The 16802-nt window shown below is 36.3% G+C and overlaps 2 protein-coding genes across 9 annotated transcripts; both read left to right on the top strand.

The window, feature by feature from the left end:
* Positions 1-273: 273 nt before the first annotated feature.
* On the top strand, positions 274-4443 carry LOC147540346 (eukaryotic translation initiation factor 3 subunit I-like). Its single transcript, XM_086641166.1, has 9 exons — positions 274-544; positions 646-859; positions 2096-2311; positions 2936-3063; positions 3154-3273; positions 3377-3466; positions 3551-3637; positions 3742-3821; positions 4169-4443. The coding sequence occupies exons 2-9, from the start codon at positions 676-678 to the stop codon at positions 4242-4244; spliced, it is 981 nt and encodes a 326-aa protein (XP_086497292.1). The 5' UTR covers positions 274-544; positions 646-675; the 3' UTR covers positions 4245-4443.
* A 1107-nt stretch (positions 4444-5550) lies between these two features.
* Positions 5551-15024, top strand: TPR16 (Heat shock protein DnaJ with tetratricopeptide repeat-containing protein). 8 transcript variants are annotated; one of them, XM_086644457.1, is made up of 13 exons: positions 5551-5791; positions 6249-6309; positions 6562-9271; positions 9351-9590; positions 10177-10303; positions 10931-11083; positions 11238-11467; positions 11570-11639; positions 12319-12525; positions 12896-13131; positions 13550-13628; positions 13719-13856; positions 14285-15024. In XM_086644457.1, exons 2-13 carry the CDS (start codon positions 6267-6269, stop codon positions 14474-14476), a joined length of 4425 nt encoding a protein of 1474 aa, XP_086500583.1. In that variant the 5' UTR covers positions 5551-5791; positions 6249-6266; the 3' UTR covers positions 14477-15024. The 8 variants fall into 8 exon arrangements, with proteins under 8 accessions (XP_086500583.1, XP_086500584.1, XP_086500580.1 ...); XM_086644456.1 differs by having other exon boundaries at positions 5790-6162; XM_086644458.1 differs by lacking the exon at positions 6249-6309.
* Positions 15025-16802: the final 1778 nt, after the last annotated feature.

Here is a 16802-nt window from a genome sequence, read left to right as displayed (position 1 = left end):
TTTTCCAGCCCTATCAAGGTTCAACTGACTTTGAATTAAACCTTTATAGGGTTATTCTGATAGAGAAAGATATTCCATAGTTATTTAAAATTAGGAGCTCGTATATTTTGAAGTATTAGGGTTATTGTTGAAGTCTAATTAAATATTCTATAGTTATTTAATATTAAGAGTTTTTATGTTTTGGGATTTCTATTTAATATTAGGAGTTTCTATATTTTTAAATATTGAGTCCTAGTTAAAGTCTAATTAAGAGTCCTAGTTGGATTCTAAATTGTTTGGTTGTAGCTTATATAAATGGTTGAAATGGTTGAGTGTTGAGTTCACAGTAGTTATGATATATTAATCTGGAAGTCATACGAGACATAACAAGAGGGGCCAAAACGTCTAATGATTATAAACAAGGGGGTTGTTCCAAAATTTTGTCCAGAAAAGAAATTAACGGCAACCACTCCCCATCACTTCTAAACCCTAATTCTCCCATTCTTCCGTCTGCTCGAGGTAGACGACGATCGACGAAATACACTCCTTTCGTTACAAATTTCAGGTTTTTCTTTTCACACATACTCTTCGTATGTTTCTAGGGTTTAAGATTAGGTTTATGTTTAACTCATATTTCCTTAATTTTACTTGTTGTGAATGTTTTAGGGTTTTTCTGGATCTTCTTGGAAGTGAATAATGAGGCCAATTTTGATGAAAGGCCATGAAAGGCCTCTTACGTTTCTAAAGTACAACAGAGAAGGAGATCTTTTGTTTTCCTGTGCGAAAGATCATACACCCACAGTTTGGTTTGCTGATAATGGTGAACGATTGGGTACTTACAGAGGCCATAATGGAGCTGTTTGGTGCTGTGATGTTTCCAGTAAGTTGTATTCTTCTGTATGGAATTCAATTACTATCTATTCAATTTTGATTTTTTTGGGGTCTGAATGATTCTTGAATAGGTGTTCATAAATTTGTATTTTTGGAGGAGATCAATTTAGAAAAACATACCCTTACGACTATAGAATTAGGGTTTTAGTTTTAGGGGTGATTTGTCTGTTGCCTATTTGCTCAACCGAAGCCAAACCAATTTATGGTTCGGCCTAGTTTGGTTTGGCTCGGTTCGGTTGGTCCAAGTTCGGCCTAGTTTGGTTTGGCACATGAGTTTCACCCAATTGCTTATTTTATATTCTTATCTCAAAGATATTGTTATTACAAAAATAATATAAGCTTATAACGTGTTAACAACTTAACGTTAAGATGAAATTGTAAATCGTTCATTATAAAAGTATTATAAACTTGTAACAGTTTTGTTTTATACTAATCTATGGCATAGGATTGGCCTATCAGTTTGAATGGCTTCAAAATGCTCAAGCCAAAGTAAAACCAAATTGACGGAGTTCGGGTTGGTTAGGTCGGAAAAATGTTTAGTTTTGGCTGGATTTGGTTTTGTTCGACCCGTTTTGTTCACCCTAGTTAGTTTGATGAACTGATGATCAGAAAACTTGTGAAAACACATTGGGCAGTTGAAATTATCAGCATTACCTATTTCGTAAGGTTTTGGTAATACGGATAAGCTTACAGAAGAAGTGAAATCAACTGCTCCCTTGACAGCACTGTCGATTGCACAGTGGTGTAAAGTAAAATAATTATCTTTTCTGCAGGTAACTGGGTATGTTATGCTTTGTTTTATATGCAGAAGCTTGAGCAGATCGTAATTGTTGGAACAGTTTTCTAGGGTCTAACTGAGATTGTGGATAACTAAAATTAATTGGATTTTAGCTCTTCGAGATGAATGAAGCTTATAAAGCTCGACTTGTATATACCATAATACAAGACATATTATTGACGCTCTTAAAGTTAAACCACCGTGGAAACCCATCGTTCGTTTAGTCAATTTAAATCTTCAACCATAAGAGGTCTAGGAGTTCAATTTCCATAGGACAGATCTCATAACGAAAAATTCATTACTGTTATTCTTATGAATTGTCAATTATGATAAACTAAATGGGTCAATTGTTACCAATGACTATCTCATCAATACTTTTTAATTGCCCTCGTGGTTTTGCATAGCAAATCGATTATATATATACTGATATATGTTCATATCATTCAGGGGACTCCAAGCGTCTTATTACTGGAAGTGCTGATCAGACAGCAAAGCTATGGGATGTTCAGACTGGAACCCAGCTATTCTCATTCAACTTCGATTCTCCAGCTAGAGCGGTAGATTTTTCAGTTGGTGATAAGCTTGCTGTGATCACAACTGATCCCTTCATGGAATTGTCCTCGGCCATTCATGTGAAACGCATCACAAGAGATCCTAGTGAACGTATGTTTCTTATCCATTTCCCTCCTTGCTAAAATGACCTAACCTTCATGTACACATCATAGTTTAATTAGTTACTTTCTCTATTTTCACCTTCTTTACTGTCTCAACATAATATTTATCCACAACTTATCTGTTTGCAGTTTACCTTTTATTTTTATAGCATCAACTTTATTAGATCTTTTTCCTGCTTCCAATCTTGCAGCATTTTTTTGCTAGTTAACTTTATTTGCAAGTTCTAGTATTGCTTTGATACTCTTATTGAGTCTGACCAGTAATCCGAAGAGTTTTAGGAACAGTTATCTTCTCTACTAATATTACCACAACTGCTTTAACTTTGATTGCATGAATGATGAATGAAGAAATCACGTGTTGATATATGGGAAAGTTAAAACATAGTGCGTATGTCTATATTAGAAGGTTATTTGTCGGAATTGTTGTATTTGATGTGAAGACAATTAGAAACGAAAAATGAGGTATGGAATCTGAAAAACTAACTGAAACTAGAACGCATCCAAAAAAGCTTTGAAGTTATTTACATGTTTATTTCCCTTGGTAGGTCATTACATGCTTATTTACCCCTTCAATGATAATTCCAGAAAAAAGCTGATAAAAGTTGTTTTGTAGAGAGCGGCGAGTCTCTGCTCACCATTAAGGGACCTCAAGGGAGAATCAATAGAGCTGTTTGGGGACCCTTGAACAGGACTATAATAAGTGCTGGTGAAGATGCAGTAGTTCGTATCTGGGATTCTGAGGTATGCATTAGCTATTCTACAGTTCTTTTTTCATGGAACTATATATAATTTGAAGGTAGAATTATATGTACATTTCTGTCAAACTTGTAGACAGGAAAGCTGCTTAATGAATCAAACAAAGAAACTGGTCATCAGAAGACAATTACTTCATTATCAAAATCTGAAGACGGCTCACACTTCCTCACTGGTTCCCTCGATAAATCAGCCAAGGTATTGCCCTTATAAAACTTTTACTAGTCGGTCTCTTCTGGATCTTCTTTTTACTCAGCCTTGTTTGTCGTGTTGACATTAGCTTGTTTCATGATTGTGTTAGCTTTGGGACTCGAGGACATTAACCATTATCAAGACATATGTGACAGAACGTCCTGTCAATGCTGTTGCAATGTCTCCACTTCTTGATCATGTATGCACTCGAGAATCTCTGACTTTGCAGCATATCAAATTTTTAACTTTGTTAATTGAATAACGCTTTCTGGGTTTGCGGTAGGTGGTGATTGGAGGTGGTCAAGATGCAGCAAACGTCACTAGAACTGATCATCGTGCGGGGAAATTCGAGGCCAAGTTCTTCCACAAGGTGAATGCTCGTGATGAAATACAAAGTTGTGTATCGTGAGCCCTCACTCTGCAGCTGTTTTACTTTTACTGACATCTTTTTGGTTTCTGTGTTATTGGAAATAGATTCTTCAAGAAGAAATAGGAGGCGTAAAAGGCCACTTTGGGCCTATAAATGCATTGGCATTCAATCCTGATGGAAGAAGGTGACTCTCTTTTCTTATTATGTAGCAGTTTAAACTCTCGATTTAGGTACTGTTTGTTTTTTCCCTAAGACAGATCCGAAATCTTACTCGACGTCTGAATTGATTCGAGAAAGATTTCCAAATGTTTGTTTTTGTTTGACCCATTTGAATGGCTGATTTGGGATGATTTTGGGTTCATCCCAGTTAGACAATTGAGAGTCAAACAAGCCAGATCCAGACAATGAGAAAAAAATGAAGCAAAAACCACCGTTAAGATAGCAGATAACCGAAAATATTCACCAAATTTTAACTACAAAACTTGATGAAGAGCTTGATAGTAATTAAGGCATTACATCTATGTTTTACAGTTTCTCAAGTGGAGGTGAAGATGGTTACGTTAGGTTACATCACTTCGACCAAGATTACTTCAATATCAAGATGTAGATCGTTCATCAAACGAGCATTCTTTTTGGTCCTATGGTAGTCTCTTTTTCTCTTCGTTTTTTGAATCTTCCTATGACTGTAAAAGAATCAAAGAGATATTAAGTTGCTGTAGTTTTTTTCGTTGTTCATCGATAAAGAATTTTGGTTTCTCTTTTGACTGCTACATATTGAGTAATGGAAGTTTCATTCAAGCTTTCCACTTTTCTTCTATCTAAATTGAGTACATTTCATTTCAGAATCTCATATGCAGTTAACAGTGTATATGCTTGAATCCTTATTTTTTTGATAAATTTCACCCACATATGGCGATACTAATGAGTTTGTTCTCATGATGGGTTTGTATGAAGTCAAGTTATCGATAGATTCACCCAACATATATGACGATACGTTTGCTATTGAGATTGGTTTGACAACATTTCGTAGTCCCTTGTTTCTTGCTCTTCGAATTTATTTGTGAGTGAAGTAGTAAAGATGGGAAATTAGGGCTACTGTTTTGCTGCTGCAGATCTAGATTTAATATAACAGCAGATATGCTGAAGAAGAAAAAGCGAATTCAGAGGGGACGGATAGACTTGAGAAGAAGAAAAGGACTGATAGAGAATAGACAGAGAGATGGGGTCAGTGGGCAATAGAAAGCCAGAAAGGCAGGAGGTGGTCTTTGTTGTTAGAAGATCTGAGTCTAAAATTAGGATTAGTCTTTTCTATTTGTGATTTCTTTTTTTACTTTTATTAGATTCAACTATCGAAGGAGAGATAAGTGGTTCTGGGAGGGCGGTCTATGGAGGAGTAAGATCTTAAAAAAATTAAGCGTCGACAGTGATTGTAGTCCGTGGATGACCCTTGCCAGCGCAGTTTTTCATTGTGTCAACCGGAAGAAGGAGACATCTTTATTTTCCTTTGGTGAACCAAACAGTAGGAATCATTTTCTGAGATGAAATGTTTCTTGGAGAAACAAATTTTTTTTTTTTTTTCTTTTCCTTGGAATCAAACACAACCTAACAAGAATCTTACATTCTTTTATTTGAGGTATTTGGGGGTGTAACTGTATTTAAAACACAAAAAGGAGAGTAGTGACAATTGGACGTCAGAGGGAGGGGGCAGTCCTAAAATGTTTCATTATAACATTTCAAATACCAAAATATGACAAATTTACAAGTTTATAGGATATGTAATAAGTACTAATTGGAATTTGGACAATGACTCTTGGAGTCCATATCAAAAAAATAAAATAAGTGAACAAATACACATGTATTTCATGTACTCTGAAAAGCTATATTTACTTCAAATGCTTAAAAAGTTTTGTACAACCCATATATCATACTATCTTTTACAATAAATACTTTTAACATACACATATCAAGCAAAAAAAATAAAAATTGGTACATATGTCCCAATAAATTTATTTCATCTTTTTTGAGAAACAATTACATGTCCATTATGACGGTGAATTTGCAGCTGAAATTGGGGTTTCAAAATCTGAAACCCTAGAAAATTGAATACTCATTTTCAAAGGATATATAGATAATACTTATGAGTCTGAAACTTGGGTAAGTGTTATTTACTATTAATTAATTACATTTATTTGGTTTATTACATTATTTTCTGAAACCCTAAATTAGTGATGAAGAAATGAAAGTTCCGGTTACCCGGTCAATTTTCCCCTTTGATGGTATTCGTCATGTTAATAATAAAGTAGAGAGAGAGAGAGAGAGAGAGAGAGAGAGAGAGAGAGAGAGAGAAGAAAAACCCTTCCCTTCTCTTTCTCTTCATTGAAACTTCAAAAACCGAAACAGAAGACGAGAAGAAGAAGTTTTTTTAGAGAGAGAGAGAAAGTGGAATAAACCGATCTTCGACAATCAACACCTGAAACCCTAACAATCAGAGTATCGTGCTATTCATTTGATCATCAATATTTAGGGTATTTGATTGTTCTACAAACGATTCAAACTTCATTTCAATACTTCGATTTTGTGTTTTTTTTTTGTTTTTTTTTTTTGATTATAGGTTTATAACGATTCATAAATGCAATCAAAACAATCATCTTTCCAAAACCCTAATCCTAAAGGTGAGATCTTTTCATCATTATCATCGTCTTATACTTTTTCTGGGTTTGATTCATCAATTCAAAATGGAAATGAAAGAACTTTAGATGACAATAGTTTTAGTTCACCATCTATGTCTCGTTTAGTACATGAGAAAAATACTTCTTCTTCTGGTCTTTCAAAACCTAGACTTGTAAAAGTGAGAAAACACTTGGTTTCTTCTAGTAAAGGGCGGAAGGTTGATTCTGGTGTTTATAATAATTTTTTTCCTCCAGCTTCTGGAACTTCAAGTAATGGTGAATTGAATGGTGTGAATCCCTTTGCTTCAAATTCTGCTGAAAAGTTTGATTTTGTGTTCGGTTATGATGGGGTAAGTGCAAATTCGAATTCGAAAACTAGTGGGTTAGGTGAAAATGTGGGTAAATCTCTTCCAGATGAGATGATGAAGTTGAATATAGGAAGAGGAATGAATGATAGGGTAAACTCGAATACAGCTAGGGTTTCCGACAAGCACGAAACTAGAGATTTTGCATTTGGGTCTAATATGGGAGTTCCAGAGTTGAACCCTAAAATAAGTGGATTAGGTGATAGTGTGGGATCTCTTCCTGCTGATATGAGGAAGCTGAATGTTGGAAAAGAGACGAACGATGGGGTAAACTTGAATTCTGGCGGGGTTTCCGACAAGTATGAAACTAGAAATTTTGCATTCGGGTCTAATATGAGAGTTCCAGAGTTGAACCCTAAAATGCCTGGATTAGGTGATAGTGTGGGATCTCTTCCTGCTGATATGAGGAAGCTGAAAATTGGAAAAGAGACGAACGATAGGGTAAACTTGAATTTGGGCGTGGGTTCTGAGAAGCATGACAATGCGGGTTTTGTATTTGGTGTTAGTCAGAGAAATTCAAATTCAAGTGGATTGGATGAAAGTGTTGGTGAATCTCTATCTGATTCAGTAAGGACGTTAAATATTGGAAAAGAAGCGAACGAGAGGGTGGTAAATTTGAAATCGGATGAAGTTTCTAAAACTCATAATTTTGTATTTGGAAGTAGTAGTGAAGGAAAATCTGTTTTAGACAGAAACAAAGCGTCTGATCCTGCTACTTCGGAGAAGTCTAATGATGGCTCTAAGATCGATGAGAAGACGTTTGTCTTTGGCATAAGCAAAAAATTACCTGATTCCGTTCCCCAGAACACCATAGATAAGTTGCCCAATAAGTTGAACAAAATGAAAATTGAAGATTATACTGTTGGTTCCGAGAAAACTAAAGATGGCAGTTTGAACTCCAGAAGCAGTGATAGTTTCTCTACGAGTACTAAGAATTTTACTGATTCGGCAAATGGAATCCCAGGAGGTAAGCTTATCGGTGAGATGGAGAAATTAAATGTACAAGGCTACAGCAGTGTTGAGCCACAGATTAAAAGTCAATTCTTTCAGTTCGGCGAGAAGAAAACTTTTGATTTTGGAAGTAATACAAGTGCTGGTTCTTTTGGTGGACCTCCAGTTAGTACAGTTCTCGGTGAGATAGGGAAGTTGAACATTGGGAGCACAGTTGGAGGTTCTGGCATCTTTTACGACTCAATAGGTGGTAGCAGTAAGCCTCCATCATTCACTTTTCAGGGAGGAGTTCAGGGTAATTCAGGTGTGGCATATAGTGAATTTAAGCTGGGTGAAGCTTCTGTTCCCTCAACTGCCACTGCATTTGGATCAGCTGCTAATAATTTCGAAATCCCTTCAGTAAATGAAGCTAACAATAAGCCAGATCTTAACAATAGGAGTTCACATGAGGGATTTGGGACACCCCAATTCAGAGCACCAAAGCAGGATACCTCTCGTTCCTTCGTGGCCTCAGTTCCTATTTCTACGCCATCGTCTTCATTCTCGTCAGCAGCTCCTGGTGTCGGATCAGTTGGAACTACTTCTGGTGTGCCTTTCTTGGGTGGAGATGAAAAGAAGAAAGATTTTACTTTCATTAGTTCACAAGATGGATATGGGACTCCTAACTTCAGAGCACCGAATCAGGATAACCTTGCTACTGGATTCAAAAATTTGGAAATTAGTGCTAGAAAGGGAGGTAAAGATACGAAGTTACACAGAAGAAAAGGAAAGGCAAAGCAAAACACCCCAGTCCTTCAAAGGCCTGGGAAGAGCTTTGTTTCAAGGGAAAGCAGTACTGAAGTTAATACAGAGTCTCCAGGTGCTTATTCACCTATGGATTTTTCGCCATACGAAGAAACATTAGCCGATGATCGGTCTTCAAGAGAAGCTTCTATGGCATCAGATGAGTTTTTCAACTCTGATATTAAACTTCCATCAACTGATGCTATAAATGCTAGAAATGAAGCTTCAGTGACTGCACCTGGAAATCCGAATATCAGTGAAGGTGACATGAAATGTGGAGAGCTGAATGACAGTAGATCTTGGAGTTTTAAGAGATCCGATGGTGCCAAATGTACGACAGAAGAGTTTATCTCTCGTCCCGAATCTGAATTTGTGAGGTCCACAAGTGAGAAAGTAGACACGGATGTTGATGCTAGTTTGGGAAAATTTGGAGCTAATACTAGCATAAACATAGAGAAGAAAATGGGTGGTGAGAGCAGAGAGTTTTGTTTTTCTTCAAGTTCAGAGAATGTTAGTAACACTAGTTTCGCTTTTGCTGCCTCACCATCTGTTCAAGGGAATTCATCAGCACCGAAGCGGCTCTATAAAAAGAAAAGCCAAAGGAAAGTTGGACAAGATTCTCAGCTCTCTAGTTCGAATGCAAATATTAACTTTGTGATTCCTGGAATCCCTACTTTTCCACTTTCTGGTATTGGGTCGCATTCAACTCCCGGACGTGATAAGATGGAAGAGTCATCTAGTTTTCAAGTAACTAAAGAAAATCATCAATCTGAAACAGTTAAAAAAGCAGAAGTCAAGGAGATATCCACCTCTGGAGCTACCAAAGTCGACACTGCTCAGGAGGCCTGTGAAAAGTGGCGACTCAGGTGCTTGATTGTTAGTTTGTTTCCTACCTTCTCTTTTTTCATCGTTTGGCTAATCATGTCTGAAATTGATTTATACCAGGGGAAACCAAGCTTATGCAAAGGGAAATCTGTCTAAAGCTGAGAGTTACTACACACGTGGAGTGAATAGTGTAGCGGCAAAGGACGCATCTAAAAGCTGCCTAAATGCTCTGGTGCTGTGCTATAGCAATCGTGCAGCAACAAGGATGACTCTTGGGAGGATGAGAGAAGCATTAGAGGATTGTAGGGCGGCTATGCTTCTTGATCCCAACTTTCTCAAAATTCAAGTTAGAGCTGCAAAGTAAGTGTTTCCGCTTGGTGATGCTCTTGTAGTGCTTTGGTTTACTCACCATTCTAAACTCATCATGTAATGTGGTACATATGAACCACTGAATATTTCCGTTGCTCACAGAAATCAGAATTGTAACTTGTAGTGTTGACTTTTGCGTTCATTGTTGGTATCAACTAAATCAAGTTAGTTAAAATGAAAATCAAGACAATGAGAGATTCAAACTGAAAGTTGTTAAGAAATGCACTCTGAAAGTAAACATGAGGCAGAACTTACCAATAGAAACCATGCCAAATATAACCATTTGTGTTTCAGCAACTACAAAACCATTAGAGGTGGGTTTTAGAATAAGTAATCCATTCTTTTATGTTACGGAGCAAGGTTCGAGGCTAGTAAACTCAAACATGAATATTGGGTAGTTAAAGAGATATACTCATCTACTTTCTAGTCGCCATATGCACATACATGTCGTTTTCTGGAACTAAGTTGGTACGCATCTATTAGTTGGTGTCGATCAGACTACACAAAAATTGGATTTCTCTTATCAATCATACAGGTTGCTATATCTCCTTTAAGATTATTCTTAATTTTTTTCCAGTTGTCATCTTGCACTTGGAGAAATTGAAGATGCATTGAGATTTTTTAGGAAGGGTGTCCAGTTAGGAGATGTATGCTTGGACAGAAAAGTTGTTATAGAAGCTTCTGATGGTCTACAGAAAGCTCAGGTAGCATTTATTTGATGGGTTTTCACTTTGTATGCAGTGCTGATTCACTATCTGCGATCTTTTTTCTTCGAAACTTGGAATGGTATTTGAACAAAAAAGTATTTACTAGCTAAAATTTGTAGTCCTCTAAAAATGGAAGATCTTAGAATCACTTAACCCCTACTTATTTAGTATATTTAGGTTATGAGTTATGACGGTTCTTGAAGTTGCTTAAATTTCGTTTTTTAGCTTTCATTAGTTTATGAGTTGGATTGTACTTAAAGTCGCTTAGCTTCAGTTAATGAATTTGATGCTAAGGACTCGTACCCATCAAGTTTCGCCTTCGTACTCCATTAAGAATAACCTCAAAATTGAACGGCACCGTCGAACTCCTAACCAGTCCTCCGTATTTCCGGAGAGCCAATTGGTTACTGGGATATGCTTTTTTGTACCGAATCCTTACACTTCAGCTTCTCACTCTCTCTGTTAATGGAATTGTCATGTTAGCTGTAAGCCTATCAAAGTTAATGTCTTCTGCTGTTCTTAAGCTTTCTAACGTTTCGTTAGTTTTACTTTTACTGATATCAGTGACGATTTCGTGGGTTTTATAGTTGTAAATGACTGATTTTCGTTTTTCTCGTCCTACAGAAAATTGCTGGGGACATTGATCGTTGCACTGAGTTACTGCAGCAGAGAAAATCTTGTGATGCTGAAAGTGCGTTGACTATAATCAAGGAGGCATTAATTATACTGCCATACTGCGAGAAAATTGTTCAAATGAAGGCAGAGGCCCTTTTCATGGTTTGTGCTTGTTTAATAACTTGTAACTAACAACATTTCACTAATACGATACGGGTTAATAGCTGTTCAAGCACTTCCTGTGACTAACTCATCTTCTTCAAGCATTTCATTTAACTGGCTTAAACTTATATCGGCTGTTTTCCGTGTTCTGTAGATGCGGAGGTATGAGGAGGTAGTTCAGGTATGTGAGCAGACTCTGGGTTCTGCTTCATCAAATGTTGGAGTCCAATCAGAAAACACTGTTGGCCCTGAAAGTATTAAGAACTCTCATACAAGGCTTTGGTGCTGGTTCATGATTTCAAAGTCCTACTATAATCTTGGAAGACTTGAGGAGGCTCTTGATTTTCTTGATAAACTTGAGCGAGTTGGACCCATTGCGGAAAAGTAAGATGTACTTCTTATTTCCTTTTTTGTTAGAATTCCTATAGATAGTTATTTCAACCAGCGCTTTTTGTTGTTGACATGCTTCTCACTAAAACTTTCCAGGGACGGAACCGATATTCTCAAATCATCAATTTCATTATCTGTTACTGTTCGTGAGCTATTACGCCACAAGGTATGTTAAATATAGTTCTGATTCATTTACACTATCCACCGTTTCTGTTGCTATTCCAATCGGTTGAATTTTGTATGATTATGAGCGGAATATTATTATCCCTTATTCCCTTGTAGTCATTGTAGAAAACCATTTCACAAAATGCGTAGAGGCAGCTAAATCTTTTCGAGGATAAGATAATTTCAAGTTTTATTTTTCAGAAACTGTTTCAATGTAACATGGATGCTACGCTCATTTTTTTTCTTGTTCTGTACTCTGCTACTCAACTAAGACAAGAACACACACACAAACATATATATATATATATATATATATGTATGTATATATATATAATATTTTTTAAATCGTCCTTAGTTTGGTTAAGAGCTTAGATTCTGTACCCATTTTTTTTTGGCAAGTTCATTCATGATATGAGTGCATGGATCTTGCCAATAAGGGTTCATACCTGGCAGAATCCATTTAATTTAATTTTTTTTGCAATAAGCTGGGAGTTGGACACACCTTAATTCAGAAACCTCCATCACTTTTCGTCTTCCCCTTATGTTTGTGCATCCGAGTTTGTCAGTAATATGCCATGTTGTCGATATTGTGGCTATGTTGAGTTACCCATGTAAACATAAGGCAGTAGAATAGTATCGTAATACATTACTAGTCTTATGATTATTTTTCTTGACAACAGACTGCAGGTAATGAAGCGTTTCAGTCAGGAAAATATTCTGAAGCAGTTGAGCATTATACAGCTGCTGTATCATGCAGTGTTGAGTCTCGTCCTTTTGCCGCAATTTGTTTTTGCAACCGTGCTGCCGCATACCAAGCTATAGGACAAATTACGGATGCAATTGCTGATTGCAGTCTATCTATAGCTCTTAATGGAGATTACCCGAAGGTTTGTGGTAGTATGTGTTACTACTTTATTGGTGAAACTTTGTTAACCGACACAGAGTAACGTTTTGAATTAATTTAGGGACTAATCGAACTGCATCATTGTAGAACTGAGTTTAAAGCTAACACTTAACAAGAACAGAGATGTTTTTTTCAACTGAAAGTACTAGAACAGAGCAATTAGTTAAAAAGCAACCTCTAATACCTGCTTTTTGAATGATTTTTCTCATAAACGTGTTTTCAACATTAGAAATACTCGGGTTGCATGTACCGTTAGATGTTCCACTGACTGTCTTCCTTGAGAACCTTGTTAGATCTCTATATCGATGTCTTTTCATGGTGATCTGATGTTGATGTTACCCTCATTTTTGTAGGCGATTTCTAGACGAGCTACCTTACATGAGATGATCAGAGACTACGGAAAAGCAACTAGTGATCTTCAAAGGCTGGTATCTGTTCTCGAAAATAAAGCAGAGGATAAGGCCAACCAGGCTGGTAAATTAGGTAGATCATCTAGCAGTTCAAATGATTTAAGACAAGCTCGTTCACGGCTCTCCACCATGGAAGAGGAAGCTAGAAAAGAAATCCCTCTGAATATGTACCTCATCTTGTAAGTTTTTTCAACTTAAGCTCTTATATATTTTTAATCATCCACTACTCACACTTTGATGATTTGAAGTTATCATATTGTCATGATAAATACCCCATATCTTATTTAGAAGTGAGCCAGCATTGTCATCAAGCGAATTTAAAAAAATAAACATTGTCATCAAGCGTTAGTTCATGGTTCGAGATGCGTATAGCTCTTGATTGGGTTTAGAATGACTTCGTTGATGGTCACCTTGTAATGTGATAGTGCATTCCTAATAATTCACTGATGGGTAGATGATGAACACCATTTTTTCTACGTTCTGGTTACCTAATCTTACTATCTGACCATTTTCAGCCAGTTCTTCTATCCCATTTTTGCTTTTTGTCATAGTTTTCTCATGTTTTACATTCTTTTGCTATCTCAAATCTGAACACAGAGGAGTTGAACCATCCGTTGATGCATCAGACATCAAGAAGGCCTATCGCAAGGCAGCACTGAGACATCATCCAGACAAGGTACATACTACATATCATCTTATATTTGCTATTTAGTTTTTCATTTTTGACAGATGTTCTGATCCTAGCTTTTTTTTTCCATTTGTGTAGGCTGGCCAGTTCTTGGCAAGATCTGAAAATGGAGATGATAGGTTGTGGAAGGAAATTGCTGAAGAGGTTCACAAGGATGCTGACCGGCTTTTCAAGATTATCGGAGAGGCTTATGCAATACTTTCAGACTCAACTAAGGTTTGGAGATAAATTGCGAATGAAACCTCATTGGTCGTGGAAATCCTTCCTTTTCATCCTTCGACCATATAACATCCATCGCCTTTGGTTTGGCCCCCTCAAGAGTTTCTCAAACTCTGTTCGAGCTCACCTTTTTTCTTTTTCCTCCCACAGTTCAGATATTTAGATGGGAAGAGAGAAAAAAGGTGAAAAGAAACTTGTATAAAATTTATACATGGGCTCCTCAAATGCCTTGCCAGGACCGAGTCCCGAGCTCAACTACTGAGACTCCTAGATAGTTGATACCACGACTGAGTCCAAACGATAAGTACTCAAAGAGTCCTAGACAGTAGATATCCATTTATAATTGCAATTGCTTGGTTTGTTATTTTTCTTCAAGTGAGTGATTGTGAAAGCCTAGAACCCTGACCATGTTTTATCTATTGCAGAGGTCAAGGTATGATCTTGAAGAGGAAATCAGGAACTCGCGAAAGAGAGGTAGTGGAAACAACAGTCCTAGACGTTCAGAGCCCAGTTCATATGAGAGAAGTGGTAGTAGCAGGAGGCAGTGGGATGAATTCAGGAAATCATACCAGTCTGCACATTGGTCTCGTTCGAGTGGTAGATATTATGATTTCTGATTGCATCCTTTGGCAGCTTGGCTCATAATCCTCACTATATATACGCCTCTGGTAACGAAACCGTTATGTTATGCGACGGGTTGTTTGTTTTAGCTACTAGCCAACACAGGAACGTATTTCGATTTCAGCACTTCAAAGAACAACATCTGTTGAAGGATTTTTCGAGTTCGAGGATACATATATATGCCTAGAAGCATGTACAAAGCCTACAAACTTAGAGTGAAAGATTTTGTGGTTTGAAGAGAGGTGTTCGACGATTGCAGTTCCGAAACGCACGCTGCTTGTTAGACGGAGAAGAACCTGAACAACCATGGGATTTTTGTTTCATTGTTGGCAAAGGAAGGATCACAAAGGTTAGCCAAACAAAGTTTACGTTTTGTTTCCGATTGATTTGTTCTTTTACTATTTCTTGTTTTTCTTCATTTGTTGCTTTAGAATGATCATAGTCTATATATACCTTGTTATTAACTAGTGGAAAGTTTGTTACATTATGGAAGGTTATGTTGTATTTGTACCAAGTTTTCTAAACAAGAAGAGTGTTGCCCAAAGTGTTTGTGACAAAGATATGAGTTTTTAGGGTTCCGAATTTGATTTTTGGAGGCTTTAATGAACTTAGCGAGTTTGTGAAGCTCAATTTGATTGAATGGAAACATGTATATCAATCGACTAGAGAGACCTGAGTTGTATTCTTACCTTTTTGATAAAAGAAATATTTGTAGAGTTGGATAATTTATATTTAGCTTTTTTTGCTATTATATTCTAAAGAATATCTTAATGAGAGAAGAGTACAAGACTGCCCTCAATTCTTAGCATAACACATGGAAAAGTAGGTAGGGAGTTGGGGGGAAATATTAATGATGGTAGAAAAATGAGTTTGTACTTTGTAACATATGAAATGGATCTCTCACATTAAAAGAATATTATATTTATATGCATATGAAAAGATTTAATCACCATAAGAAGTCGCTTTCCTACAACAATCTAATTGCCACCCTAACAATAACATTCATTAAGAGCATCTTGGAGGGTGGAGCTCCAAATTGGAATCTTCTCCAAATTTGGGGTCATTTTTGGAATTCCACTTCGAAGGTGAAAACTTCGAAATCACTCTATCTTATTATTTTAGTGTTATAATTTAATAAAAATTTATTACAATAATTATATTAAAGATTAAAAATATATTCGATTGCAAAAGCGTTACATTTATAAAAAGTTTCTTTATGAAAAATTGAATTGAATTTTGTATTAATTAAATTATAAATGCATAACTTGAAGTAAGACATAAGTATCTTTCTACAAAATAAAATTGAAGACTTAAAGTTAAATACTTACTGGATTATATTTGAACTAAGAAACTAATTACAGGGACTTAAAGTTACAACAAGAAAAACAAAAATGGAGCAAAAATGGAAATAGGATGAGTAGTGTCTTTCTAAGATTTGGAGCACCATTAGAGTTGCAATGAAGTTCAATACCTTCAAAATTTGTACTTTTTGGAGGCATAGAGCTCTTATGGGTTAATTTTTCTTGTTTCAGATTGTTGTACGGGCAAGAACATTATTTTCACTAACCTAGATGTTTACATAAGTAAGTGGTTGATAGCGTTGATATAAATTATAAAACAGTGGAGGTCTTAGGTTTGGTTCTCAGGAGAGGTGGAATCCATAGCTATTGAATTTGGTTTGTTAAAGGTAGAGTATATTTGTTGGACTTCAGATTTTTTTTGGTATGTTATTGAGTTTTAGTCTCCTTTGATTAGTGATTTAGCTTAGACAGCTATCGTGCTTAACACATCTTGATGATGTATCAATATCTATCACGTCTATTTCCATATTGTTTTTTACATACAATAAACACAAGGATGCTGTTAAAAGCACTCGACCTTTCTCCTATTTGCAAACAGTTTATTAGTTTGATTAGGACCACAAGTATTTGCTGGATAGATTCAGCCGGCTTATAGCACAAAAGCCAAGTGCTTTTAGCATCGCCTTAATTGTTATTTGGATAGAGGATAAGCAAGGGGTTTGATCATTTTCTTACAAATTTCTACTATATTTTTTAAATATTCTTTGCCATATTTCAAAACAAAACGAGGCAAAATTTAACAAACAAAACCATTTCCTCTTCTTGGACTAGGTTAGAATGAGAGAAGTATTTTCTGACACATTCTGAAAACCAAACAAGTATTGGATGGAGGAATGAGTGAAAGTGGATAGACCTAAATTTATGAAAGCTCCTTCTAAAATGTGCCATAGGGTCCATAATAGGAAACCTCAATTTTGAAAAAGATAGAGGAAGTATAAGCTTATCACAAATATTGAAAGTA

The sequence above is a fragment of the Eschscholzia californica genome, unplaced genomic scaffold (genome assembly GCF_041429995.1).
Source record: "Eschscholzia californica isolate CP2 unplaced genomic scaffold, dmEscCali1.0.p SCAF_5, whole genome shotgun sequence".
Classification (NCBI taxonomy): Eukaryota; Viridiplantae; Streptophyta; class Magnoliopsida; order Ranunculales; family Papaveraceae; genus Eschscholzia; species Eschscholzia californica.
The sequence above is the reverse complement of the archived record's forward strand: the minus strand, read 5'-3'. Positions and strand labels throughout refer to the sequence as shown.

Coding starts and splice junctions, on each gene's coding strand:
- LOC147540346 (XM_086641166.1), top strand. CDS start 676: ATGAGGCCAATTTTGATGAAAGGCCATGAAAGGCCTCTTACGTTTCTA. Junction 3,467..3,550: donor TGTCTCCACTTCTTGATCAT/GTATGCACTCGA, acceptor GGTTTGCGGTAG/GTGGTGATTGGAGGTGGTCA. Junction 3,638..3,741: donor AGGCCAAGTTCTTCCACAAG/GTGAATGCTCGT, acceptor TATTGGAAATAG/ATTCTTCAAGAAGAAATAGG.
- TPR16 (XM_086644454.1), top strand. CDS start 6,267: ATGCAATCAAAACAATCATCTTTCCAAAACCCTAATCCTAAAGGTGAG. Junction 10,304..10,930: donor ATGGTCTACAGAAAGCTCAG/GTAGCATTTATT, acceptor CTCGTCCTACAG/AAAATTGCTGGGGACATTGA. Junction 13,857..14,284: donor TACTTTCAGACTCAACTAAG/GTTTGGAGATAA, acceptor TATCTATTGCAG/AGGTCAAGGTATGATCTTGA.